Source organism: Perca fluviatilis, chromosome 14 (genome assembly GCF_010015445.1).
Source record: "Perca fluviatilis chromosome 14, GENO_Pfluv_1.0, whole genome shotgun sequence".
Classification (NCBI taxonomy): domain Eukaryota; kingdom Metazoa; phylum Chordata; class Actinopteri; order Perciformes; family Percidae; genus Perca; species Perca fluviatilis.
This window is the reverse complement of record NC_053125.1, coordinates 12,404,604-12,431,658: the sequence shown is the minus strand read 5'-3', so window position 1 is coordinate 12,431,658 and position 27,055 is coordinate 12,404,604. Positions and strand designations below refer to the sequence as shown.

General features: G+C 40.8%; 5 protein-coding genes and 1 non-coding gene across 14 annotated transcripts in view; 2 read left to right on the top strand and 4 right to left on the bottom strand.

Annotated features, from left to right (window-relative positions):
* LOC120573230 (collagen alpha-1(XXV) chain) overlaps positions 1-7,356 on the bottom strand; it is a 152,732-nt gene extending 145,376 nt beyond the window's left edge. For all 6 annotated transcript variants that reach the window (XM_039822801.1, XM_039822803.1, XM_039822800.1 and 3 more), the window contains exons 1-2: positions 6,706-7,356; positions 6,519-6,588 (exon numbers count right to left, since the gene is read on the bottom strand). In XM_039822801.1, coding sequence (XP_039678735.1) covers positions 6,519-6,588; positions 6,706-7,002 — 367 coding nt within the window. In that variant the 5' untranslated portion in view covers positions 7,003-7,356. The remainder of the gene's footprint in view (positions 1-6,518; positions 6,589-6,705) is intronic.
* A 3,268-nt stretch (positions 7,357-10,624) lies between these two features.
* Positions 10,625-13,465, top strand: saxo2 (stabilizer of axonemal microtubules 2). 3 transcript variants are annotated; one of them, XM_039823191.1, is made up of 4 exons: positions 10,625-10,911; positions 11,285-11,488; positions 11,741-11,904; positions 11,999-13,465. In XM_039823191.1, the coding sequence occupies exons 2-4, from the start codon at positions 11,346-11,348 to the stop codon at positions 12,802-12,804; spliced, it is 1,113 nt and encodes a 370-aa protein (XP_039679125.1). In that variant the 5' UTR covers positions 10,625-10,911; positions 11,285-11,345; the 3' UTR covers positions 12,805-13,465. The 3 variants fall into 3 exon arrangements, with proteins under 3 accessions (XP_039679125.1, XP_039679126.1, XP_039679123.1); XM_039823192.1 differs by having other exon boundaries at positions 11,268-11,488; XM_039823189.1 differs by having other exon boundaries at positions 10,626-10,911; positions 11,354-11,488.
* A 141-nt stretch (positions 13,466-13,606) lies between these two features.
* On the bottom strand, positions 13,607-19,886 carry larp7 (La ribonucleoprotein 7, transcriptional regulator). The gene is made up of 13 exons (XM_039823188.1): positions 19,734-19,886; positions 19,102-19,316; positions 18,884-18,984; positions 18,666-18,749; positions 18,205-18,369; positions 17,985-18,087; positions 17,609-17,914; positions 16,849-17,002; positions 16,578-16,720; positions 15,335-15,447; positions 14,491-14,650; positions 14,112-14,203; positions 13,607-13,724 (listed from the first exon to the last, which is right to left on the bottom strand). The coding sequence occupies exons 2-13, from the start codon at positions 19,301-19,303 to the stop codon at positions 13,647-13,649; spliced, it is 1,701 nt and encodes a 566-aa protein (XP_039679122.1). The 5' UTR covers positions 19,304-19,316; positions 19,734-19,886; the 3' UTR covers positions 13,607-13,646.
* Positions 19,887-19,974: 88 nt separating this feature from the next.
* On the bottom strand, positions 19,975-22,731 carry LOC120573456 (NLR family member X1-like). Of its 2 annotated transcripts, none has more exons than XM_039823194.1 (5): positions 22,365-22,731; positions 22,092-22,175; positions 21,853-21,936; positions 21,148-21,225; positions 19,975-21,061 (listed from the first exon to the last, which is right to left on the bottom strand). In XM_039823194.1, exons 2-5 carry the CDS (start codon positions 22,151-22,153, stop codon positions 20,743-20,745), a joined length of 543 nt encoding a protein of 180 aa, XP_039679128.1. In that variant the 5' UTR covers positions 22,154-22,175; positions 22,365-22,731; the 3' UTR covers positions 19,975-20,742. The 2 variants fall into 2 exon arrangements, with proteins under 2 accessions (XP_039679128.1, XP_039679127.1); XM_039823193.1 differs by having other exon boundaries at positions 22,376-22,731.
* On the top strand, positions 20,543-20,616 carry trnai-aau. The gene has a single exon. It is a non-coding gene; the product is annotated as a tRNA-Ile (tRNA).
* LOC120572499 (NACHT, LRR and PYD domains-containing protein 3-like) lies at positions 22,701-26,733 on the bottom strand. Its single transcript, XM_039821838.1, has 3 exons — positions 26,277-26,733; positions 22,782-24,095; positions 22,701-22,714 (listed from the first exon to the last, which is right to left on the bottom strand). Exons 1-3 carry the CDS (start codon positions 26,587-26,589, stop codon positions 22,701-22,703), a joined length of 1,641 nt encoding a protein of 546 aa, XP_039677772.1. The 5' UTR covers positions 26,590-26,733.
* Between the last annotated feature and the right edge of the window lie 322 nt (positions 26,734-27,055).

The window sequence follows — 27,055 nt, the reverse complement described above, 5'->3', positions numbered from 1 at the left end:
ACCAAGAGTCTGGGTCTGCTGAGGTTTCTTCCTAAAGGGAGTTTTTCCTTGCCACTTGCTCTTGAGGGAATTACTGTAATTGTTGGGGCTTTGTAAATTATAGAGTGTGGCCTAGACCTACTCTATCTGTAAAGTGTCTCGAGATAACTCTTATGATTCGATACTATAAATAAAATTGAATTGAAATTGAATTATTAAAAAGGGGCCCTGCAGAGTTTTCTTGTAAACAAACAAGTATGTTTGCATAGTCATTTTTTTTAAATATTTTAAATCCTACATCTTTTACATCGATGCTCACAAGCTAGCACCTGTAAGTCATTGGAACTATGTGAAACCATTGGGAGCCATGTGTATCACATCACTCGCACAAGATAAAGAAAACAGGGACCCACTCATAGAAAAACGGCTTCATAGTGCTTCTAGAAGTCAAAAACTTGAAAGGGAACCGTGAGATTTTTAGTGGCCATTGCATTCACAAAAATCACCATATTGAACAGTAGACCAGCTGTTCCACAAGGGTGTCACATAGGAAAAGGTTGCCCTTGTCTATTAAAGTCTCTTTGAATATTGGTGGGTCAGGGATGAGTATGTGGGCTAAGGGAAGGGAAGGGTGAACTTAAGCCATCACAAAGGAGACTTCAGTAGGAGGATGACTGGAACTTTCAATCCAGTGTCAGAGGGCACCCAGCAGATGAGTCGTCTTTTGTGGAAGATTTGCCACCCAGCTCTGACAGAGGAGCAGTGGATCCTGGGAGAAGGAGTATCAAAGGGAACCAACAGCAGTGAGTCCCCTCATGCACTGGAGGTTACAGCGTGTGACCCTTTAAAAAGTTGCAGACATTCAGATACTTGACATGCCTGCTAATGAGTCTTCTTAATTCTTTCTCTCAATATTTAAACAACAAATTTGCTTCCACACAGGAGTAAAAAAGACAGCATCTACATGAGAAAACTACAAAATGGATACTCTGCAAAGAACCACACCTTCTCTCAAACATCATACCCCAGTAGATACATAGAGGTCCAAGACGTTTTACAGCAACACATCCAAATAGGAAACCATTCAACTCTAATCCAACAATTTGAGTGACCATCCACTGACAAAGAGCTTATTGAAGCACTATCTTAAAAAGGCACAAAACCACACTGGAATAATTTTGCTCCACCTCTAACAGTTTGAATGTCATTGTCCAACTTGATGCTTTGATGATGCAGAAAGTGCAATGAACCCTAAAGGGAAACCATTTATTCTCTATCGAACGCTGCCTATTATTGGAGCAAATGCATGTCACATAAAAATGGGAGACAATTATTTTATTCATTTGTGGGGTGTGTGCGCCGTTATGTTGTGGTGATGGAAAACCCTTCATTCAACTCCAAGTAGTAACCACGGGAGCTGCCAAGACAGGATCTCCAAACTTCCTACTTTATTCCACACAAAATGATGATCGGAGGATCACCGCCAGGAAATGTTCAAGGACACATGAGACGGACCATAAGGCACGAGTGTTTCAATTCATTCTCCTCCATTCCTTTGGCCCGGTCCCTATTTCTTCTAGCCTGAGGTACTTCAATCTCCAGTGTGACATCCATGTATAAAAATCATGCCATCTCCTCTCCATTCAGAGTGTCCCCTCAGGTTAACGTATAGTAAAAAAGGAGAAAAAGTGTGCCACCCTTTCAAACCCCACAGTCATTACAAGTGCTTTCAGCTGGCATGCCCCATCATCTCCCATAAAACCTGCTGTGTCAAAAGGTATAAAGAGACCATCTGTGCTATTTCCAGCATCCTGCCCTTTATAATAAACCTTGTGTGAGAATTGAAAATTAGAGCAAATGCACCCCTTCTGATGATTCATCGTGATAAATCACGTCATGTTAATTTATTGGGCATGATGCAAAAGCTGAGCTGAACGAGTCAAGCTCTTCATGCATAATACGAGTACAGCACATTATGCTCGTGATTTATATGTAGATACCGTTTTAAGCTATTTGGCAGCAATCGAAAGCATTATTGCCCATTCACCGTTGCCTCCAGGCGAGGCTTCCCAGGCTCCAGCTTTTGTCTACGGCCTCAGTCGCTCACAAAGGCAGCCTAACCTGACTCACCTAACCAAAAGCAGCTGGCCGCAGTGGCTACCTGGAAGTCTGCTTAGCTTTACCTAGCACTCAGTAATTACATGGCCATTAGGGAACCTCCCAGCACCAAACCACACAGAGGGCTAAATTCAAAAGCTTTCAGTGATTAATTACCAGTTGCCCACTGAGTTGAGGATATCTGAGGGGATTGGCACAACAGTAACTGTATGAGGCCACTGAGATTACACACATTGTGAGGCGAAAAGGGGGAGTGGAGCCCAGCTTGGCCACAAGGAGTTGAAAAGGAGTGATTAGGTTGAGAATACTGTGGGCTGTGTGTGTGTGTGTGTGTGTGTGTGTGTGTGTGTGTGTGTGTGTGTGTGTGTGTGTGTGTGTGTGTGTGTGTGTGTGTGTGTGTGTGTGTGTGTGTGTGTGTGTGTGTGTGTGTAGGTTTGCCTCTGCTCATGTGAATCAAATCTGAACTTGGCTAAGCAAGACAAACTGATATTGCTGCATCTGCTTCTGGTTTTATTTTGAAATATAAAAACGTAACAGCCAGCTGATATGACCCCCTGCTGCCCCCATGCCTTTGATAACCAGCGTTGGGTGTTTAGTGGGGGAAAACAAAGTCCCGCACATTACAAGTTGCATGTTTTCTCAGGAGCACTTGGGCCGGTGTTTAGCTGCCAGGCTTTTTGAAGCGTTAACATCAAGAAATGCTGCCGAGTGGGAAAGGGGGAAATAGGGGAGGAGGCATTTGAGGTGTTTGGGTGAGTAAACAGGGAAAGAGCAAAGCACCAGTGCTTGCTGACTGCACGGTTTATTATAGTCCCATTAAACAACAGGCCCTGCTTGGAATGCAGATCCCAGGGGAGGAGAAGGTACACAAAAATGGAAAACAAAACATGCCACCAATGTTGAAACGATTATTAGACGGAGAATCGCTTCACGGTGTGGCACGCTGAGTGGGTGTGACTTCAGATATTTCACACCATCTTGGTTTGACAGGTTTTCTTTTCCCTTAGACCCATGACTATTTACACCAAAATATATGATGCAAAAACGTTGTTTGTTTTTTTTCAAACTCAGGGTGCAGTCCAGAAAAACTGATAAGGGTTCAACATGAAAATGTGGCGCTTGTAAAAACCTGGCGTCTACATTACCCACAGTTCAACTCAAACCGCCAACAGTTTAGTAGCAGATTCGGGTGCGTTATACTAGTCATGGCTAATGTAGCCTCGTGCCACTAGCCTCAAGCAGAGATGAGGTGCGGCCTTCAGAGGTCTGTCGAGCTTACTCTACACCAACTCCACACCACCAGATGTCTTCCATTTTTAAACCTGTAGTCTTCAGCCACAACTGACACCGACTCAAGTGACATTACTTATCAGAGTTTTTTTTTTTTTTTTTTTAAACAAAAACAAAAATGTCAACATGCTAGTGGTGCCAGAGGAAAAGTCAGGGGATGACCAAAGTTAGTTACATTCATTCTCTGAGCACAGTGAATGTTTGTAAAACATTTCATGTCCATCCAAAATATTTCAGTCGGGACCAAATTGGTTGACCGCCCAACCAACAACCAACACTGGCATCCCTAGAGCCATGACACTAGCCAAAAACTCTCTCAGATGCAAAACCCAATCACAGCCAAGGCTTGAAAATGCTTTTAGTCACTCAGAGGCTAATAACGGAGTGCTAAATGACAGCAATACCAGACACTGTTAGAATGACAAATGGCACCAGAAAAAAAACTAAAACTTTACCTTCATTAACCAAGAATTACATCAGCATGAATAAAATATACTTTAAGTTCATGACTTTGTCTGATAAAAGATGGTACAAACTTCCGATGATTCAGAAACACCCTATAAAATATCCTAAAGCTATATGGACCGTTGCTCTCTCTTTGCAACCACTCCATCTTCCTTGACAGCAATAAAGTGAAGACTGTGAAAAGCACATTACGGTCCTCTCCTCAAAGAAAAAAAAAAAGGAGCCACATCTGAGTGACTGTGCCACAGGCTGTCTCCCAGACAGAAGAGGGGATAAATATTGAGTGAACCCATTCAGCATTCATATAAAGATATGTGGCCTGAAAAAGCCCACTCCAAACTAAAGCATTAACAAAGTATGGTAGAAGTTGCATGTGTACAGTAATACACTTACGCTGTTACAATATTAAATATACTAATAATTCAAAGTATACTAATGATGTATGTGTTTCTATGTAACCATAGTTAAAACATAAAGAAAATTGGAATAAGTACTGGACATAAAGCATCTGAGTGCCAGTTTCCAAGATGGAGCTCAGTGCCGCCTTGGTTTTAGCGTCGTCGCGCTTCATTTGATGTGAAATGTTTTCATTGTTTTATTTCTGCCCTTTACAGAGATGTGGTGGAAGGAAAACAAATAGCAGACATATGATAGGGATTGAGAACAGAGAGCAGCATGATTGTGAGAGTCTCATTATGGTTAATACTTTCAGTACTTGTGGCTCATTAATTCAGGCATTTCCACTCAGCAGATGACTCATTTGCAATTGATAAACCACTTTTGGAAACTTAAAAAAAAATAAATAAATAAATATTTGGCAGTCATTTCGTACTATTACTTTCACAAGTCTTGTTGTTTCTTCTTTCACCTATGTCTGATTATGATACTAATGCTTTGATTGTGTTGCTGTATGTACCCCCAACAGAGAGATCAGGGTCAACAACAGAACCATCCCTGGCTTTTGTAATGATACAGCATCCTGCCCAAGGACACTTCAGTCCTGCAGCACAGATGCTTTCCGCCACCTGGATTGCCTATCCAAAAATCAAAACCACAAAAGGCTACTCTGCACAATGTCACAACCATGCCCTTTCCAGAGAGGTCACCTACAGTATGTTCACACTTACTGTATTACATTCCCAGCTGGAGTTGACTGAGGCTGTCATACAGACAGATCCCCCTGCATCGGACTTTCAAAAGTTGTGAAAACATGTCAGTTTCCTGCAGCATGTAGCCTACCCAGCGCACTGCAGTCTACCAGAAACAACAGTAATGTTCACATGTGCCTCATTGAGAGCACATTTCACTGCCAATGCACAGTGACGTGTTATTTACAAAGGCAAAACAGTACACTTCATTCTGATTTCATGGACTCCTTTTAACCGAATTGAGAGGGGCTGATGATCCTGTTTGACAAGCCTTTGGTATTCTGGGAAGTGGGGATTGTCAGTGGCAGACTTTTTTTTTTTTTTTTTTTAAAGGATTGTGGACATGAAAAACAGCACAAATCGTGACGAGGAGCAAATGTTTCAAATATAAATATTTTAAAGAAATTACCATATGAATTTGTGTCCCATGAAAAACAAGTATCTCCGATATTTGAACTGTTCATGCGTTGAGGAAAACATCCCCGTTTTCAGATTTTCGAAATGGTTTATTTAGCGTTATAAAGTGGGAAAGTTTTCTCAACCCATTAAGGAACACTAAATCTTCAAGTTTATCTGACAAACTTAAAATCATCAACATTGGAGATACATGGTTTTCATTCAACAGATGATATTCCTTTGACCTACATCAGATTGAAAATGCTATAAGATACAATAAATGGAGATGCAAGACTTTAATGTCTACAGCTCCTAAGTCTTAATTGACTTATTGGAATTTTGAACTGCACCTGAATTTTACATCACAATTAGATACAAGCTTGTGTAGTGGAAATTTTGCATCCATATTGTTAAAAAACACGCTGTTTTTTTATATATATATATATATATATATATATATTAAACTTTCCTCTTGATTTTCTCATTCTTACTGGACCTGTCAATCACATATTGAGAAGCAGCATTGACTGATTTCTCCCAATGGTTTCTACCAGTGATGCACAATAGTAGATGTCATAGTACGATTTAAAAGTCAGACAAACTGATTTTACAGCTCAAATTGTACAGCATTGCCTCGAAACATCCTCGAGCAACATCTACCACACTGATGCACTGACTAGCCCGACCTCGACTGCCTCCCAAAATGATCAGAATGCTGACCCACACTGAAGGAATAAATGTTTCCATCTACTGGTGGGAAATGTGAATTTCAACATTGGAAAAGTGAGCAGACAACATCACACAAGTCAAACAACCTCTCAGCACTTCTATGTATAGGCCGCTGTTAAATACCTTTCTTTCGGTTAAGTGTAATGGCCAGTCAGCTGTCTGCATCCTTCACAGCAGACACCCCCCCCCAAACTATCAACACTATCCAGGCAAACTGTCACATGGGATCAGTTTCAATGAAATAAACTAAGGACCTGATTCAGAAGGCTTCCATTCATTCTAACATCAACTTTGGTGTGAGTCAAACACAATCAGGCTTAAAACCCAACACCTCACACACCTGCAGACAACCACATGTCCAGAATGCATTATGGGAAAAGTAGTTTAATTTACCTGGAGGGCAGGTGCATTCAGGTCCTGCTTGTCTGGCAGTCCGAATCTTGACAAAATGTTCATAGGAGCGCTGAAATTGTAAAAGAATGCCATTTTCATTCATATGCACATGCTGCTGGAAGTCAGTTTAAGGGCAAGTAAAAGCGTACAAACAATTAGCAAAAGCAAGTGCAAGAGTCAATCTTACCTGTGAGAGGAGCTCATCCACTCTTTGTTCAATCAATGAATTAAAATGACCCATGGAGTAGCCAGGGGCACGGATCAAGGTGTGCTCGTCATTCCCACTCTCCAAATCCACAACCCGGTTCTTCAAATCAGCTGTGTTAATGCTCAGAAGAATGCAAAAGGCGATGGACGCCACTGAGCACAAAGACGAGATAATGTTCAGCACTGTTGTGCCGCAATGTTGTCGCTTCTGAGGCGCCACTTCTTTCTCCATTTTTTCCACGCACTTAGATGCTCCTCTTGCCTCCGCGATCTCCATATTAACTACACCTACACGCGCTTGTTGGGAGCGAACTGCATCTGGCGCGGAGTCACGAATTTATGGCACACTGTTCTGCTCTGTGCAGTGTGTGTGCGTGTTTGTGTGAGTGTGTGTGTGTGCCTGCGACGCGGCGTTTACGTACAGTGACTTGTGGTGACAGCGACAGAAGGATGAGTGGAGCGCCACTCCGCTCCAGCCAAAATCAAGTCTACCTGTACTGACGGCTCCTGAAAACTTGTTGCACTGAGCCCTGCGCACAGTAGCCTGCTTCAGAGGGAATTGCTATTATGCACAATAAAGTCGAAAGAGAGGCTGGGGGAATCGAAGGCAGCGCGCGTGTAGTGGAGACAGCATTGCCACTCGGAGCTTTTCCAAGGTGCAGGCACGCCTCCAATCTGCCCCGACTGATTAACATAATTTATTGACCCGCTCCTTTTGCGCTCCTACAGTCGAGCACAATTGCCATTAGTTGACATAAAGTGCAGTTATACTGTATTCCTGTCAGATCTCCAACAGAACGCTGCGTAAACAGGCAATTAGTTGCATTTTGTAAAACATGTTTTACTGTAAGGGCACTGCAATACAGCAAATATAATAAATCATGCATGGGATTTATATGTTGTTTACAATTGAAGAACTGTATGTTCTGCACTTAATGTATGGCAACGTTAACGCATTGCTGTGGCCATGGCGCTGCGTAAAAACGCACGGAAATCTAAAAGCTCTCTTTCTATGGGTTGGGTGGATAGAGGCACTCGATATACTGTCAAACATGAGACAGGAGCACATCTTATTGATCGCTTGGGTTCAGTGGACATCATGTAGAGAGAAGAGCGCCACGGAGAATGCCCAGCAGCACTGGGAATATGTGGTAAAAGTCCCCCTGTCAGATGGTCCTGAGAAATTCCTGCAGGGTTCCAATCTCAAATACTGACACAAGTGAAGAATGAGTAAATATTTTATACAATACTAATTAGAGATGGCCCATACCATTTTTTGCTTCCCAATACCGATGATTTCTATCTTTGTTGTCTGTCTGGCTCAGGTTAAACTCTTTGTGAAACATGAACAAACACAAACAATGAATGCCACAGAACTCTCTTTTATTATCCAGTTTGACAGTCAGTTATAACGCAAAAAGAACATAAATAAACTACTTTAACGCAGATTTTCTTTACGGCTTTATTACGTGGTATCAGATCGGTGCATAAACTCCAGTACTTCCCGATACCGACACCAGCGTTTTAGGCAGTATCGGAGCCGATACCTGCTATCGGTATCGGACCATCTCTAATACTAATACACGCCCATGTCTGAATGGCACAATGATAATCTAATATATTTACGGGGCTCAGATAAGCATCAGTACAAATATGGTTCCCTCTACAACAGTACTGAAGGACGCAATTTGAATTCAGACTTTTTTGAGCTAGTTTGGAGTTAATGAACAGCAATATCAACATCCATCCCTCTGCACTGCTCACCAGTTTCCAAGATGCCAAAATGTATTTTGAGTGACGCTGAATAGAGAAGTAATTTTTCATACATGTGTGCAGTCAGTAAATCCTAATGGGAAAGGACTTCAAATACCCATAAACCTCCCCACACTGCTGACTTCTTATTCTGAGGTTCCACTTTCCAGCCTTTTTGCATTTTAATGTTTCTCTCTGAAAAGCGATCTCCACTCAGAAAGACCGAAGGATGTGAGTGGAGTGCACAGTCCAGGTCTGAGTTATCAATGTGGATTTGACGGATCATTTATATGGGCAGTTTTTTCTTCCCCCAAATAATAAAGTATATTCTACAATAATTAGATTAATAAATTAGCTCTTAACAGTTCTACATTCCTAAACTTTGAGTACACCCACATCCATTCAGGAGAACTAATGTATTGCAATGTCAGAAGCAAATTACCATAAGCAATCCTAAAGCACTTTAAATTCATTAATAGACATTGAAAATGAGACACTGAAGTTATTGTTTTGTTGCATAATCTGCAGGCTTGGAGTGCAGCTGTATACCAATAATGCTTCATACAGTGAGCGAAAAATCCAAGAGATTTGGAGATGGTAAATGCACACGTGATATTAGTTATCTTACCTGATGAGGCCTTTTCAGGCGAAAGACTGCTTGATTGGCATCTCCTTCACTCTCCTGTTAGCTTAGCTTAGCATATTTTAGCAACACGTTAGGGTTTTTGGTAGATCGAGTCCTCTGATCTCATGCAGTTCCCAAACTCCACCTGAGCACAGGGCTAATCAGCCAGTATAAGTGGGAAAGAAAACCTTTATTAAAAATACAGATGGACAGCATGTCCAGTACTTATCTCGCTTTGACTATGTTAATTGTATGAATGTGACCCAATGTTACTAGCGTCCATTTGATGTACAGGTACTTTGAACAGGTAGGCTATTAATCAAGGTCTGTGTCTACAAATGCTATTTTTTACAGCTCATTAACTCCCTTTGTTCAGCCCTGTTTTGCTAAATGAATCCAATAATTAGTTTATTCATTTACAAGGCGGCTAATATATCCATTTTTCCCCTGCAACTGAAAATCCATGAGGCCGCTGGCAGCCTAAATGCTGCTTCAGAGACTTTTCCACCCTGTCAACAATAAAGTTCTATAAGAAACACGAAATACTCAGTGCTATGACTAAGGTTTAGATTAACCAAAGAGTACTGAACATCAGTACAAAATACTAAAATGACAATCTAAAAAGATTGATAACTAGACAGGTTGACTTTCCTTGCTGTTCTTTTCACAATTATTGTCTGCTGACTATATTTATTTGCATTTTGCTAAATCATGTTTTATATATAAGGCTAGTTTAGTTTATTTCTTAAGATGAGGGCAGATCCATTGTATAGGCATATGGTTTCTTGAGTTCTCCTGTCGCATCTCTTTTATTCCTCTTCTAGGTTTATGCTGATGTAGGTGCAAATTAAAGACCAGTTTACAGCTGTGGTTGTAACCCATAAAATATATGGTTTAACTCAAGCCCAATTCTTATTTGAAGCCAGATGGCAACAATATTTTATTATATTAACATACAATGTATTAAAAAAAACAAAAACAAAAAACTTTTTAATTCTTTTAATGTACCCGCCAAAGAAAATACTCCAAAGTAAAATTGTTATTTTCTATTGTGGACCTAATGGCATCTCAATACGTATTCTTTAAAGCTTTGGACGCCATCTAGTGGACAAACACAGCATTGCATTTGATCTTGTAGGTTCAATAATGCATAATTTAACATTTGTGCTTTGCCATATCCCCATGACGACATACTGTATACTGTCTATGTGTAGTTCACGCATGGATGTATTAAGAGAACGAGATCACGAGGTCACTACTTTCCCCCGTGTGTGTTGGTGTGCTTACATCATCCCTCTCTTTTTTTGGACATGACTACAAAGTGACAGATGGAGTCCTGCGACCGAGTCACGTTGCAACATAACTGAAGAAAAAAAAAAAAACAGTCCGTAAAAGCAACACAATCTCGCATAGGCTGATTGACTACTTTGTATACTTTTCAAAACATGACTACAGGAGGTTTGGAATCCTCGCGCGCCCAAAAAAAAATAAAAAATAAAGCGCATCATCACTCGCAGCGCCTTGACAACCGGCCCGCATCAGAGAGTAATCCACTGGTGTTTATTTTTAGAAGCTCTCGGCCGCTGCGTGTACACTCGTTCAACACACTCCCCATGTTCCTCCGGTCAATAATTTAGACGCTGTAGGTCTGCCCTGCAGCACAGAGTCACAGAGCAGGCTGCTACAACCCTGCGCTACAGGACGCCTAGAAAAAAAGAAAAGAAAACGCACAGGGTGCACCGCCCGCTGAGCGATGCACACAAAAATCATAAGCCAGCAAAACGGTAACCAAGGAGCCACATCTGTGAGGTAAGCCAATCTATTTTTAATGTTTTATTTATGGAAATATTGCTATTTTGGTTGGCCTTTCATGAAGAAAATCCATAATACTAGCTTAATCACCTGCTTGTATTTTTTCAAAATTTCCTCTATTTTCAATAGAATTATCTGACTTAGCTAGTGGTAGGGTATTTTTTATTTTATTTTATTATATACAAGTCTGATCCGGGTTTACTCTGACAAGGCTTTATGCTGGTTGTAAAACTAGATGCCTACAATTTTAAGTGCTTTCAGACACTATCCGTTTGCATTTTATTCCATTTTTGCTTTTTATCTTCTCATTCTTCTTTTTTTTTTTACATTGCCTTGTGTTTCATTGTACTTAGTCTTGATGTCTCTATAGGTCTAATGTGGGTTAAAGCACAATTCCCTTGTTGGTGAAAGTGTAAACTTGCCTTGCCTTGATGTCCAGGAAGCCCTCCGGCTCTCAGACAGCCCAGCCAGGGGCCGCCATGACCACAGAGTACCAGGAGAGGTTTCTTTGCCCACATGGCCACAACCCTAACCATCCACCGAAGGGGACGAGTGACGACATGACCACTATTAGGTAAGATATAAAGTGTCTAATCTCACAAGACCCATTTTAGTAAAACTACCATAACTTCACGGCAAAGACTGATGTTCCTGGTGGGTGAGGCAGAGTGATGCCAATTACAAACTTTTCTTTTTTGACAGCAATTAGGTTAGCACTGTATTTACAGAGCATCGAGAGAATTGTGGATGTTTGAAACCCTACCTGGATTTTTTAAAAAGCAAGAAAAAAGAAAAGGCAAATCTCACATCATTAAACATGTTTCAGATCATACTATGTGACCCAAAAATGGATAAAACATCCCCCAAAGGCCCCACAGCCATCTTTGCCCCCCAAAGACAAGAGATGCGGCAGCGCCACACAAAATCATGTACACCTTGTAGCGAACCAGTTGGCATCCAAGTTGGAGGACTACACAACAGTGTACCAAAGTAAGCAGTTTGAACATCAGTAGAGTCATACATTGCAGAAATATGAAACAACAAGTATACACATCCTGATTAAAATTCACTCTCTTATTTTCAGAGGATTTCCAAGCATGGAAAGCAAACAAGCGAAAGCCATTTAAACTGGCTGACAGCTTGAGAGCCAACGAAGGATTAGGTGCCACAGACAACGCTTCCAAAGAAGGCCACTCCCATGAACCACAACCTTTTGAAAGCGTCACCAGCTACAGATTTGATTATGTCAAACATCCAGTGCAGCCCAGGACACGCACGGAGAAGCCTGTGTGCCAAACCAAAGGTCTGCCGTGTCAGGCTGCTGTGCCCCTGAAGCCAAAGGTGGCTCGGGACATGAAACAAGAACTCTCTGACGAAGCCAGGGAATTCTTTCAGCAATTCAAGACCTGGTCCCTTGAAAACAAGTTCCACGGCCAAGGCAAAGCCAAAAAATCCAGTCCACCGGCAGATCACGACAACTTCCTCTCCACGACACACGCAGACTACACGGCACACAAGTGCCAGCGCACCAAACCGTTCCTGCCGTCTAAGCAAACCATGGAGAAAAGCAAGGAGCCCTTTCAGGCAACGACTACCATGAAGGAGGATTACAAAACTTGGAACACGCCGCGGCGCTTCCCCATTGTCCGTAAGGCAGCGATGGACTGGCCCAGTAGCCTTTGTCCCAAAGTGAATGAGACTGCAGTCTGTCATTCCAACTGTGATGCCACCACTCAGGTTTCCGGCTTGGAACATATCTCCAATGGGAATGAAGAATCCAGGATGTACTGGACCACCTCTCTGGACAAAGGGGTGACTTGGGCCGACAGTGGAATTTGTGAGGACCCCCCCAACCAAACACTCGGCTGCATGGTTTTAAGCAGAAGCTAAGCTTTCCTAGAGACCAGGCCGATGGCGAGATGCACCCATCACCTCGAGCAGTTTCTGCCTTCACACCAATAAAAAGCCATAAAGCATACTGAGATTATGTAATGGCAGCTATTTTTATACTGATGAGCATCTCACTGATACTCCACAGCCATGTTGAGTGTTATGCAATCTACTTAACTGAAGACATTTCATATTTCGTTGGTGAAACGAGTTAGACCGTTAAATATGGTCTATCACACCAATTAATGAATGGTGCGTATATAAAACATTTTTGAAACTGAAACATCTGACTTTGCAGAATCGGCAAATTTGGACCCAGTCTTCTAACCTTTAATCTGGGGCGAACGCTCCATCTAAACTACAATCATTTACAGTTGTTACCATTGTTCCCATTATGAGGTACATTTTTTCCGCTCACACAAACTTTATAAAAAGCACAACTGTGTTATAAATACCAGGCAATAAATACTGTACTAGTCAAATAATGACATTTTTTATTAAAAAACAAAAAGGGGCAAATATCCTCACAAGGAAATGCCATGACTTGTCCACGTCTTAACTGGGAGAACTGTCAAATCAATCATATTTACATCATATACAGAAAGAAAAAAAAAAGTTAGCAATCAAAAAGATGTTGCCAAAACAGTCTATATGCATAGCAGCATTCCACATTATCTTGGGCGCTACAGTGCAAACTAAAAATTAGGAGACATGTTAACTAGTTTACACTTGTTCCAAGTTTTCATTCCGTTCTCTTCCAGCTAAGTACGCATTCATCATCATGTAAAGTCCACATAGTTAAAAATATGTATGGTTGTCAAAAAAATTACTTTCAGCAGCTGTCAGTCTTCTTGGAAACGGATGTGCTTATGAGCCTCCTTGGCCCGGGCGAGGATGATTTTTTCAGCTTTGGATATGAGCTGAAGTGTGACAAGGAAATAAGAAATTAGATGTGATAGCAAATGAGCAATGGGAGCAGGCACTGCTTTAACTGTGGTGATGGTATGTGACTGTGTGGGTTTATATGCCAAAATGATTCCAGGTATTAGTCCGTATGCAAAAATGGATTGGATTCGAGGTAAGCCGTTTTCAAAACATGCCTCCTAATCCTGTCCATCCTTTGTGCATTCTGTATGTTACCATATGAAACAGCGTATATAAAGTCTGCATTACAATTACTGTACTTACTTATTAATTACTTGCATTGTTTACATACTGAAACTGGAAAGATCAATTATATACTGCTGTGCACAGTAACATTTATGTATATGTAATTTTCTATTTAAAAATGTAACGCGTGATCTCACCTTCTCTGTACCCCGCTTCTTCTCCCTTGGACGATTCAGCTTGACTTGGCGGTCCACTAAAATCTTCTGCCAGTACCTTTGTTCATGGTCACCTTTTAATAAAAAAAAAAAATAAAGGCATTGAATACAGATTAATTATGTTAATATCATACTCGTGACTTGAAATTCAATCAACAATTTTTAAGAAACCTTTTGAAAAGAAAGAAAAAAAAAACAAAAAAAAACGGATTTTGACACGAGCTGATGAGCGCTGTCCCAATACATTATTTTTACCGTCATCAGTTATGAAAAACCAGCTCAGTCATCCACATCCTGTCCTCACCTGGAGAGGATAAGGAGGTCATTCTACCTTGAAATAAGGAAATAAAAAAGGTCATACCTGCGAGGATCTCGAGCTTCCAGCTGTGTTCTTTCTGCAGCTCTGCTCTAGCGTCACTAATGGCTTTAGCGTCCTCCGGGGTGTGAAAGCGGATGTGACCCTCAGCGTCTCCTTCCAAAGTGTCAATGTACGCCACTGGGGCTATTTTGCACAAAGCATCCTACACAAAATAATCCACCAACAAGCACAAAAAAAGAAAAGAAATAAAAACTTTGGTTAATAATCTTTACAGATCTTTATGACATTTAATTGTCTTGTGCACACATGCTTCACTTGGTAATGATAAATGAATGAATGAATGAATGAATGAATGAATGAATGAATGAGGAACAGACAGACACAGTGAAGCGGTTGATCCTAACTTTCTTAAATATCAAAAAAGGTACCATTTTTAGCAATCAATTATCTTGTAATATACCCTAAACTGGATAGAAGATGTTACAGGATACTTTGCTATTCCAAATTGTTGCATTTCAAAACCTGATGAACTATTTTGCTCTGAATCCACAGGAGAGGCTCTCCTTCATTCTGTGATATTATGCCCTTTAACCATCTCAGAAACTTAATTATCCAAAAGGTGTTTTGGAAATGTGTATATCCAAACAATGTATAGGTCAGCTTTCAACTGAAAGTGATGGAAATTATTTTAATTTCTTAAATGAAAATATAGATATTGTAATAGGAACTAAAAAAAAACAACAACAAAAAAACAGCCTTGACTTAAACATTAGAAGATGAAAAGTAGCTTTGTTAGTCATTGTTTTTTATGATTTGATAACCAAATACAGGTGATGATGATGATAATTGCCAGTAGGGCTGACGAGAGTGAGCGGTAATACTGTACCTTGATGAACTTCCTCCCTGGTAGCGGCTTGCTGTCTGTAATCTTCATGATGACGCCACTGGTAAACTGAGGGCCCTGGTTAGACGCTTTCTCACTTTTGTCACTCTCCTCAACTAGAAGAAAACCACAAACCAACATGACTTCAAACTAAACTGAACCCATCTTGCGCATATGTTAATTACTATCAGCAACTGGTTATTTTTAAGTATTAAGATTTTATGTTTTTGGAGTAATACTGGGATGTAAACTCTTCATGCAACATGGCATTATGACTTTGTGTAAACATACACGGCACTTTCCTAAAGCCAAATGGCGTGTTATCTGTACGCATTTTCAGCTATCCACGTGTATGTCTACGCTGTATACAGCAGATGTCAACATACCCGCCACGCGGCGTCGCGTGTTATCGCGAGAACGTGACGTACTATCGCGAGAACGTCACTCGCGTGTAATAATTAGAAAAAAAGAAAAAAGGTTGGGTTTAGGAAAAGAACACAGGGAAAGGCTTTAGTAACACAAAAAAAAAACACACTTAGGAAAACAATACACGGTTGGGTTTAGGAAAGAAACATTGGGGAAGGCTTAAAAAGAAATAAAAAAGAAACAAACAAAAAACGGCTGAAAATCACCACACGCGGGACGCGACCCCAGCTCTCCTGGGTGAAATGCCTGTGTTTTACCAATCCGCCACCCCAACCAACATCCTTACGCGGAGCTACGTACCTACGTCTCTTTATACCACTCGCTACGGCAAAAATTCACTCATAATGTAGGTCAATGGCGGGCGAATTGCATTGATAAACACGCTAAAAAGCGATTGTGCGTCTTGGTAACGCGCCAAAATGGTATACGAATTGGCGTGTCATACAAACGCCACCGCATGAGATCAGTCTGCTTCATGTCATCTTCACGGATGTTATTGCATGTAAAATGCATCTTTCCCACTAAAGTTCCAGGACAATTACTTTCAATGTACTCTGAAATGTCAGCGTCCACTCTTTGTTTTTATATCATATCCTCACATCTTTTTCTTTTCAACACATGGGAATATCAAAAAGTGATTCACTTACGATTGCCAAAATCGCTCCTGCTTAGGGCAGGGATTTAAATGCTACAAGTAACAAGACTGACTGTGTATGCAACGCCTCTGGGCACCACTAGTGTTTTGTCCCCAACTTTGGCAGTCTGCAGTTAGTCCATCTGAAGCAGAATCCCTGGGAGGATTAGTGGAGACAGAACTCACCGTTTCCATCTTGAGGCTCATTGTCTGTCTCCATTGGACTCTTGTGCTTCTTGTGATCGATCTCATTAATGCACTTCTTCAGGGACTTCATGCTGCACTTCTGCAAGGTCAGATACTCATCCTTCAACACCAGCCACTCTTTCCTGAGCGTGGACAAAAGAGGAACACAGATATCCATCAGTGTGTTAAAGTTCTAGTTCTGAAAAGGGGTTTTCACTTATTAATTCATTCTTTGTTGACACATGAAGAAAAAAGGGATGTGGCATCTTACTTTGATAGAACCCGGAGTGGGATGACTTCTTCCCCGATTTTCAGTTTCTCCTTGTGTTTCTTTTTTCTCTTCCTCTTTGCTTTAACTGTTGAATCATCTCGGTTTTCTTTCCCTTCCTCAACCCCTCTGTCTGTGTCACTTTTAGCGGGTGGATCTAAAAAGGGGAATAACCCAGTTAACACAACAACTAACTCACGGTTTCATTGCTGTAAAAACTCATCATCAGACTAGGGCTGGGCAATATATCAATATTATATCGATATCGTGATATGAGACTAGATATTGTCTTAAATTTTGGACATCGTAATATCCGGAAAAGTGGTGTCTTTTCCTGGTTTTAAAGGCTGCATTACAGTAAAGTGATGTCATTTTCTGAACTTACCAGACTGTTGTAGCTGTTCTATTATTTGCCTTTACCCACTTAGTTATCATATCAACATTACTGATGATTATTTATCAAAAATCTCATTGTGCAAATATTTTGTGAAAGCACCAATAGTCAACCCTACAATATTGCCACAACATCAATATCGAGGTATTTGGTAAAAAAATAAAAATAAAAAATAGCGGGATATTTGATTTTCTCCCTATTGCCCAGCTCTACATCAGACTGCATGTATTTTTAGACTTTGTGAAAAGAAAAAGCAAAGAGAGCGAATGTAAAAAAAAAAAAAAAAAAGAAAAGGGGATAGATAGGAAGGAAGAAAATATATTTGTACTACTTCTGGATTATGGAGCAGCAGATGCTGTGATCACTTACTAGTCTTTGTTACATCTTTCTTCTCTCCAGCTTCACTTTCACTCGTCTTCCTTATCTTAGATGGTATTTCACCTTCAGATCCCTCTGCCGTTTGCGACCGTCGTCTTTTCTTTTCTGACAGTTTGTCCGGTGTCTTCTGGGCGCCGACGACCCCCGATTCAAAATCGCCCGCTGCTGAGCGCTTCCTCTTTTGCTCCGACGGCTCTGCTTCCATCGCCTGCTCTTTGGCTTCTTCAGCAGCAGTCTGTACTGTGGCACCTTCTTTCTTTTTCTTCTTCTTCCGCTTTCTCTTCTCCTCTTCTTCACCTGTAGCAAATCAATGTCAATACATGGAGAAGCCGTGCCGTAAAAGAAATGCATTTTAATTAAATTGTACCTGATGGTGGATTGTCAGCTGGCAGAGGGATGGGCTTCCTACTTTTCGTCTTGGGGAAAAGCCCTGGCTTCCTGGGAGCATCTTCAGGGGGGTTGTTGAGCATCTGTTTCAAAGATCAAACATTTTCATGAGTTTTCTTCCTGCCAAAAACAAACACCGGATGACCGGCTCTGAATTATCAGATATTTCAGTAAATGGCAAAATAGTAGTAAGTTATCACCTCTATGGCTTTCTGTGCTTGTTTCTCCGTCTCAAACTCTACAAAGGCAAAACCCTTGGTGTCGCCACTAGACTTGTATCTGGGGACGCTAACATAAACCACATTCCCGCATTTCGTGAACACTTTCTCTATCCAGCTGTGCTTCACATCCTTGGGCAAAAGTTCCTTGTTAAAAAAAAAAACAAACAGAAGAAAGATTGGTTTCATTTTATGATCCAAGAGTATTCTCTTCATTCTGACAGGCATATAACGGTTGCCAACTAACCAGCAAATAAGTCTGTGAGTCTCCCCACAGAAAAGAGCTCAATGTAAGGTGCATTATTTCCTATTCCGAGGAAACAACAATCTTTATGGACGTAAAGTAAATGAACATGTTGCACTATAGATGTTCATTCCTGTAAATGTAGTCCAGACATTTCCGAGATAAATTAATTAAAATAAGAACATAAAACTCTTTTTACCACATAGACTGTGCGGCTGTCGACATCATTTGGTACGTCTCCAATCGGAAGCTGACGCCTTACTTTATTTCCCTCGAGGTTAACCTAAAAAAAAAAAAAAAAAAACGGAACACATTTGTGTTCATTGCATTCATTTGACAATTGTTTGGAGCCATGTACAACCTCTCAAAATATTAAAACATTTCAAAAGAAAATGGACAAGATTAACTTCACAGTACCTCAACTACAGATGAATTTTTCAGCGCTCTCGCAATCAGCTTGGTGTCACTTGTCAGCCTCTTCATTCGATTGAAGCTCGCCAACACAGATATATCAACATCTGAAAACAAATAACCCATTTAGTACAGCATTAGTATTAGCATGATTGACAATTATGAAAATGTTGACAATGATTAATGGCTGATATAAATGTAGTGCATTACTGATAGCCCCTTACATCCGTCCTCTGACTCATCAATGCGTTTTTTGAGAAAGCGGTCCTTGTGAAGGTTGACGTCTCCGAACCAGAACTCCACTTGCTTCTTCACATCACCCAGCAGCTGTTTGACACGGGACCTCTTCTTCTTTTCCGTCTCCTTGCTCTTACTGCTGGTTTCTGCGGTACCAGCATCATCAGCTCCCCTCTCGGTGTCAATCATCCTGCGGCGGGGACTGCAACACCGGTCAGTAACATGCACACTTATAAAACAGCACAGTAACGTTAGCTAGCTAAATAAGCTGAACGTTAGTGTGTTCTTCCATATAAAGACTACGTTAGTGGACTAAATCACACTATGTGAAGTAGCGTTACTGGATTAACGTTATGTCCTGACTTTACATAAAGTCAAATTCACAGTTTTTTGTTCGAATAAAAAGAAAATTGAAACGAATAAGACTCGTTTCAATGGTTTCACCACGGTTTGCTACCTTTAGCAAACAATTGCTGATGTTAGTAACATTAACGTCACAGTATGTCAATTCGCGGGTAGTGACATTTAAAAAAAAATGCTGCAGTCGCTGCCACTGCTTTTCAAAATCCGCCAACCCTTAATTTAAGATTGAACTGACATAAAATGGTTCAGGACTCACCAAATTTGAGACGATGAAACACTCTAGCTGGACGCGCTGCATACAATATAACAGAAAACGAGTTAGCTTGCTGGCTAACTTCATATAAACGGCATTACTTCGTTCAGTGAGATGTCGCAGAATGAATTCGTCATATCAGGGCAAACAGTTTAAACTGCTTCCGGTAAGTTACTCCAAAATAAAACAATAATAAGCATTGTGTGCATTGAAGTTTCAACATTTTATTGACAGTTGAGCACAAGTTACAATACATCTGATCACAATGTTTTTTTAAATTAAATAGTACATTCCATATATATAACAACGGAACACACGAGACGCACTGACATTCGAAATTAAAATAGCTAAATACGAAACATATATACGGTAATTAAGTGCCTTTATAAATAAAATAAATAAATAAATAGGTTATTAGAAATAGTCAGCGTAGTGTAACATTAATAGTTTCGCTTGCATGTGACATGGTTTGCGCTTTTATTTGGAAGATAAAAAACACCACATCAGAGCTCTACTCAACATGTAGTTTTATGAGCCTTTTACAGTAACGTTAACGTTTAGCCAACATAGTCTGAGGCATATTTTCATCATTCTTTTTAACCGTGTATCTTTTCGTGTTATCTAGCTCTGTGTTATGCGGGAGTGTGAGAGAAGAGCCTTGTTGTTGGTCAAGAGGTAGTATGTTAAGAGAGAAAGTAACGGAACAATAGAAAAGTTTTATCCGGACAGCTTATTACGTAGAATACTTAAAGCTCATGCACAAAATCCGTGTTGTACAGACAAAACATATTTCATGTGACAAAGCTTTACGTGGCCGGTTAGCTCAGTTGGTTAGAGCGTGGTGCTAATAACGCCAAGGTCGCGGGTTCGATCCCCGTACTGGCCAACGAGTTTTATTAACCATTTTCGTCCTCCACAATTAATGTGTTACAGACTAAGTACTCAGCATCAAACAGACATTTGATCTCCATTTTCTAGCTTATAACTCGAGGACAGTGTAATCCTCTTTCTGTCAGAGGTTCAAAATTCTCTCAAACTTTTTGAGCTTCTTGCACATGTCGTCCTCAGTGCAGCACTCAATCCTGTGCTTGATGAGCTGTAACAGTTGCTTGTAGAAAGTCTTTGCCCACTGGGCTTCTAAGCAATGGACTGATATGTTGCAAACTTTGTGGAGTACGGTCACTAACTTATCGTTGCTGCTGACCTCACACCTTTTGAAGACCCATTCCCCCCACGCTGCCCACATATCGTCATCTGTGAAGCTCACAGTTATGCTTTCTTGGGTGCATAAGGACTCCGGGTCTGTGTCAGTCAGGTTATTCCATATGGCTCTGTATGAAAAGGGAATCAACAGAAGCTTTAGAATCTTGTATTGTTGAAATATGGATTATAATTATTTGTTGAAAGTCCCACTCACACAACTGTTTTCAAAGGGTTTGGGGTCAAGTCCCTGAGTGACAGCAGACCTTTGTAGCTCACTCGGTTTCCCTCCATCCTGTGAAAGCACAGGATGTCCTGAACAATGTTTAAAATGTTTTACATGCGAATAAATCAATAAATCAGCAAACCATCAAATATGAAAATACATTCTTTATCCCGTATGTCACGTAATTTTTGATAGAAAAGGGCCAGATCATTATTTGGTGCTCCATTAATAAAATGTCTTTGTTTAGATTCTATGGCCCCACTTTGTGCCTACAATCAGGTCTTTCCCTATTTCAACAGTTTGTCTCATTTTAGGGTAAGGCTTCTCCACTTTTCCAATGGACCTTAAGGTCAGTGCAAACTTAATTATAAACAAGCCTTCCCATCCATTTAAGCACTTACAATTTTTAGTATTTAACAATGTAGTCAGCATTAAGCTAAAAAAAAAATGTTTAAGGCTGCTCAATAATAGGAGACTCACACACAACACAACATTTCAAAGGAATATATATTTTGTTTTGTGGCTTAAATGTATAGCTATTATACTGAGCTGGAGTGCAATTAACCAAACAGTAAGTTTACCAGAGTGGTCATAAAGGTTGCCTTTGCAACAGTTGGCAAAAATAATAAAACAGTATTTTCCACACAATTTCATCCTAGTCAGCCTTTAAATAATCTGGGAAGACGGGTTTCTTACCACAACTCTTGAAGCTTTTTTTTCACACGTATGGCACTAGAGAGAGCCAGCAGTTCATCATCACCGATGTCGGACCACCCAAGTCTAAAGGGGGAAGTGTGAAACATAGTCTGCATGATTCTTTATTCTCTCAAGTAAAATATCATTGTACTCTTTATATTCGCTCAGTGCTTGTAATCTTTTTTGATATATTTTTCTTCTTCTTATCAATAATAAAAGCCAGTAATTTTTTATCTTACCCAAGGTGGGTTATACTTTCTGACACCCGCAGCACATCAGCAATGACCTGAGCTGTGTCCATATTGAGGTTGTTTTCTCCAAGCCTTAAAAATAAAATAGACAAGTTAGTGCATAAGCCACATTATATATTCCTCAACCTGGTGGAGTTTACACTGTACTTTTTGATGCACGCAGAGCGATATGTTATTACCTCCAAAGATTGATGGAGAAAATATAGAAAACTTAATGCAATAGATACTTCAGAGAATGAGACAATGGGAACCATATTTTACCTGGAACTCACCAAAGTCTGTTACATCTGAGCAGCAGGGGCTGCATGTCTCTAAGTGCCTCACAGCTTACTCCCGTCCCTGTCAGATCCAGCTCTGATATATTGCCCTTTGTAAGGTTGAGAAAGTACTTGATGGCATTGTAATCCATTTGGGAGAGTGTTTCATCACTAACATTCACTTGTAGTGCCTTTGGTTGCACAGCAAGGGCCAAAGAGGGGTCCTGTTGCTCAAACAGGCAGTGTAACTGGTTTAGGATTTGGGCCCCATTCTCACATAGCATTGTAAGCTCTCTGATGATCCTCTGACGATAGATGTCCACTTTGTCTTTATTGCAACTCAGTCCCACTTGCCTTGATAGAAGATTAGCATTGCGAAAAAGAAAGAGAAAAGAAGGGAGGAACAAAAAGGCCCAACAACCCGGGAAGGCCCCCCCCCCCCCCCTTTTTGTTTCCCGAAGTACATCAGGTAAAGGGTCATCTGTCACTGCACAATACACTGCAGCGAAGAACTCTTGAACAGTAAGGTGCGCAAAGGAGTAAACCTCTTCAGTGCAGCCGGGCTCTTGTGCCACTGTCTTGTCAAGGAAGGTACTAACAAGGCTGCATCCCTCTAACGCTGCAACATCTTGGTCGCTGCTGTAGAATAGCGTCTGATGCTCCATCAGCTTTTGGAAGGCGAGTCGGCCAAGCTTCAGCACAATATCAGACAGCTTCTGGACGGCCCCTGCTCTTTGTTCTTGACAAAATGTCTCTGCTCTTGCTTGAGTGTGAGAGCGAAGCAAGGCCACCAGATACTGCACATAAATGTCTGTCATGGTCTTGGGGCTCTCTCCACACAGGTGTTTGCTTTCTTTGAGGATGCAGCACACAATGTAGCAAAATGCAGGGATGTAGCACAGCGTCAGCATTAGTTCGTTCGCCGATACCACTGCGAACATGCAGTCAGCAATGGCGCTGTCCTGGAAATAACGTAGGAAGAAGTCTTGAACTTCAGCCAAGGAGAAGCCAGTGATGAGCACAAAGCGGTCGATGCAGCCCACAGGGATGTGGTTGATGGCTGCAGGTCGACTTGTGAGCATGACAGAAGCGTCGGGCAGCAGTTCCCCTTGCATCAGACTCCCAAAGACCACCACCACCTCTGCATCTTCATCCGGCTCAGTCACAAATGCGTCTACATCACAGCTCCTGCAGTGTCTGAACTCATCAAAGCCGTCTAAGATGATCAGCAGTTTGTTGTCATTTGCTAAAATGGCATCCAGTTCCTTAGACAGGTGTCTGTTTTTACGCAAGACCAGCTCCCGGAAGTTTGTAGGTTTGTCAATCAGATTCAGGTCTCTGAATGTCATGTGGATGATGAAGTCAAATCCAAGATGGTCCCTGTTTCCCCCAAAATCAAACAGCATCTTCTGCACCAGGATGGTTTTTCCGATGCCGGCCACCCCTGACACCAGAACTTTCTTGACTGGGCGGTTTCCATTTGCGCTTGAAAAGAGTTCGGCTGGTGCAATTTTCCTATGCACCGCTGACTTGTGCTGCATAGATAGTCGCTTTTGTCCAAATGTCAGCACCTCGTGTCTTTTTCTCTCCAAGCACTGGTGTCCGTCGGCCAACAAGAGATTGACATAGTGTTCGGAAAAAGGGATTTTCTCTCCGTGCCGAGTGTTGTAGAAGAGCATGCTCTCACTCCGACGTGTGAGGAAGTCTTTATGCTTTTGTTTGACTTTGTTATACTCTGCAAAAGAAAAACATATTTTTGTGATTTGTCTCTTCCACCTCTTCTTTTAAGTCAACTGAAGAACCTATGAACCCAATCATCTGATGTAGTGGTAATATGAACGATGCAATGCTATTCCAAGTGTTTAACTCATGGCTCTATTTTCATCTTAGCTGTACCAATGACATCTCTGTGGTTTGAGTCATTCTACAGAAACGCCCACTTTTCTCTCCCCAGGCTCAGAAGAAAGTAAACACTTTAATCCTACTTTGTAGTAGAGATGTTCTGATACTGCCTAAAACGCTGGTATCGGTATCGGGAAGTACTGGAGTTTATGCACCGATTCGATACCACATCGGCACACTGGACTGGCTCATCATGTATTTAGCCAGTTTGTAAACGCAGTACCAAATGCTTACAGAGCCACAAGGAGTGCAGCAAGAGGTGACTGCATTGTTCCGTTGAGAAAAAGTGCATTCGGCCAAACAGTTTTGCAGTCAGGGCTGCTCGTGAATGGAACCTCATTCCTACTCACATTAGGAATTTTAAACCTTATGTTTCTTTTAAATTTAACTTAAAGAAGTGGCTAACAGGTAATCAGGACTGTCGACATTACATGTAGTTACAACATCTTGCTGCTATCTTGTCTTTCCTGTCCTGTCTGTTTGGTGTCACTTGTGTTATGCCTATGAGGTTGTTGGACTGACTGTGTGGCTTGTGTGTGTATGTGTGTTGGTGGTGATGTTGACGTTTTTGTTTATATGTTTGATCATTTCCTTTTACATTTATAGTCAATTTTACTTGTATTGGACTAAACTTCTATGTGCTTTTATAATCCTTTTATCTTTTTAGGTGTGACATTGTACGATCTGTCCAGGGACAGCAGATGTAAAATAGCCTTTTGGCTAATTCTGGCACACTGTACATTTTCTTTATGTATTATTAGTGTGCATTGTCCCTGTTAAATAAACCTGAAATAAATAAATAAACATAATAAAGAGTAAAAGAAAGTTCTGTGGCATTCATTGTTTGTATTTGTTCATGTTTCACAAAGAGTTTAACCTGAGCCAGACTGACAACAAAGATATAAATAATATCACATCCATACAGGGATAGTAGTATACAGTTGTTAAAACATAATAAAATATATGACACGCTGGTATCTGATCGCTACTCGGTATCGGCCGATACGCAAGTTCAGGTATCGGAATCGGTATCGGAAAGCAGAAAATGGTATCGGGCCATCTCTACTTTGTAGTCACATTTCATTTTTATATTTTAATAATGTAGCATGTTCTTTGAATATTTATACCTATTTGAGCCATGAATTGGACAATATTTGTTTTTAGTCAAATTATATAACATTCCAAGTACAAGAAAATTTCTTGTCCCCACGATCATTTATGGAGGTTTAAGAGCATGTTTGGAGTTTAATAACATAACAAAATAAAATACCAACTAAATATAAATAATATTATGAAAATGTCTGTCCCCTGGTGTCATGTCACTGGTGTTACCACTTACCAATAATCCCTATTCTGGAAAAATCTAAAGAGTTTTGACATCACTTCCTGTACTGTACATTCTACTTCCTAAAGAACTGTACATGAAAGAAAAAAATTCTCATTTACCTCATTATTTCATGCAAGGCTTTTAGCGTCACTGGTATGACCTATTTTATAAGAAGGTAAATGTAAAACAAGATTAAAGAAATGGATTCACTTACATATGTGTTATATGTGTTAGCATGATTAGCAACATCTGTTTTGAGGTACTGTAGCTTCCATTTGGTAAAATACATATTTCATAAAAACTGTCACTGGTGTTACCCTCACTCAGGGGTGTTGGACTGGGGGTGGAAAGGGGACTGAGTACCCAGGGCCCTCAAGTGAGGAGGGCCCAAAAAGATGCTAGAATGAATAGCTGTGGATGAGGGGAGGGGCCCATAGAAAATGCCTTTCTACAGGACCCAGAATTTTGTGCTACACCCCTGTTGTCACTGGTGTTAACTGCTCCTCATGGTAACACCAGTTTGGACTAAATGTACAAAAAATGTAAAATCCATAAAGCTCTCATTTATGTGGATTCGTGAAGCCAAAGGGTTAACCAATACTGTAACCTAAGTTTAAATGTAAAAAAAAAATACATTTGAAGTCATATTGTTATTCCAAAAGTGGGCGTTTCTCTGGAATGACTTACCTACGAATTGAGGCTGATCCGTAGGGCCTTCTTTGGATTGTTTCGGTGCCTCTTGCTGATGATGACTTCTAATTGAGAGAAAAATCTCAGCTGCTTCCTCGCCTTTACACGCCAGAATATCCAACACGTTCCTCACTCTTGCCCGGGGCCCCAACTGACACAAAACCTCCTCACGGTCATCACGGGTGAATACTTCCTGACTCACTAAGATTTCCAGCAGAGAGTCAATCCGTCCTTCCAGTTCATCCACGAGGGAAACTCGCAGAACCCGCAGTGCTGCCAAACAGGAATAACAACCATCCTTTTCCACCATAACTAATCTGAAATAATCCTCAGCACAAATCAGAAAAGTCCGGTTATGATCCGCTGGTGGTGCCCATTTGAATCGTGGCGTCTAGATTCATGTTGTAAAGCATTTTCCCCTCGTAGTTTAGAGGGATCCTGTGAATGCGTGTCTGTGTTCAAGAGCAGAGAAGTAGAATGTGAACTGCACGTTGTATGTAGATATGGAGGTAGATAGAGGAAGTGGGTTTCCTTTTTACAATATTTGCTGATGAACAGCGTTATCTGTCCCATTCTTGTGGTTCGTAGCAAATCCTCCCACTACATTATTTTATGTTCTGCCAAAGTGTTGCGAGGGAGTTGGATTGATTCGTGCAATGGTTTCACAGAAATTCCAGCATTTGTACTACAAACTCACTTTCATTTTTTTGACAAATGTGAGCACTTTGCCTAGATAATACGGTCAGATGTTTTATTTTATTAAAAAAGAAAAGAAA

What these genes read in the sequence shown, in the direction of transcription:
- LOC120572499 (XM_039821838.1), bottom strand. Translation starts at nt 26,589, where the DNA reads ATGGTGGAAAAGGATGGTTGTTATTCCTGTTTGGCAGCACTGCGGGTT. An exon ending in GGATCAGCCTCAATTCGTAG is followed by an intron (nt 24,096 to 26,276) that starts GTAAGTCATTCC and finishes TTTCTTTTGCAG; the next exon opens with AGTATAACAAAGTCAAACAA.
- larp7 (XM_039823188.1), bottom strand. Translation starts at nt 19,303, where the DNA reads ATGATTGACACCGAGAGGGGAGCTGATGATGCTGGTACCGCAGAAACC. An exon ending in GAAAGATGTAACAAAGACTA is followed by an intron (nt 17,003 to 17,608) that starts GTAAGTGATCAC and finishes TCCCCTTTTTAG; the next exon opens with ATCCACCCGCTAAAAGTGAC. An exon ending in AGAAGCGGGGTACAGAGAAG is followed by an intron (nt 13,725 to 14,111) that starts GTGAGATCACGC and finishes GTCACACTTCAG; the next exon opens with CTCATATCCAAAGCTGAAAA.
- LOC120573456 (XM_039823193.1), bottom strand. Translation starts at nt 22,644, where the DNA reads ATGCTATGTGAGAATGGGGCCCAAATCCTAAACCAGTTACACTGCCTG. An exon ending in AAAAAGCTTCAAGAGTTGTG is followed by an intron (nt 21,226 to 21,852) that starts GTAAGAAACCCG and finishes GTGCTTTCACAG; the next exon opens with GATGGAGGGAAACCGAGTGA. An exon ending in AACCCTTTGAAAACAGTTGT is followed by an intron (nt 21,062 to 21,147) that starts GTGAGTGGGACT and finishes CTTTTCATACAG; the next exon opens with AGCCATATGGAATAACCTGA.
- saxo2 (XM_039823189.1), top strand. Translation starts at nt 10,856, where the DNA reads ATGCACACAAAAATCATAAGCCAGCAAAACGGTAACCAAGGAGCCACA. An exon ending in CAAGGAGCCACATCTGTGAG is followed by an intron (nt 10,912 to 11,353) that starts GTAAGCCAATCT and finishes CTTGATGTCCAG; the next exon opens with GAAGCCCTCCGGCTCTCAGA. An exon ending in CTACACAACAGTGTACCAAA is followed by an intron (nt 11,905 to 11,998) that starts GTAAGCAGTTTG and finishes TCTTATTTTCAG; the next exon opens with AGGATTTCCAAGCATGGAAA.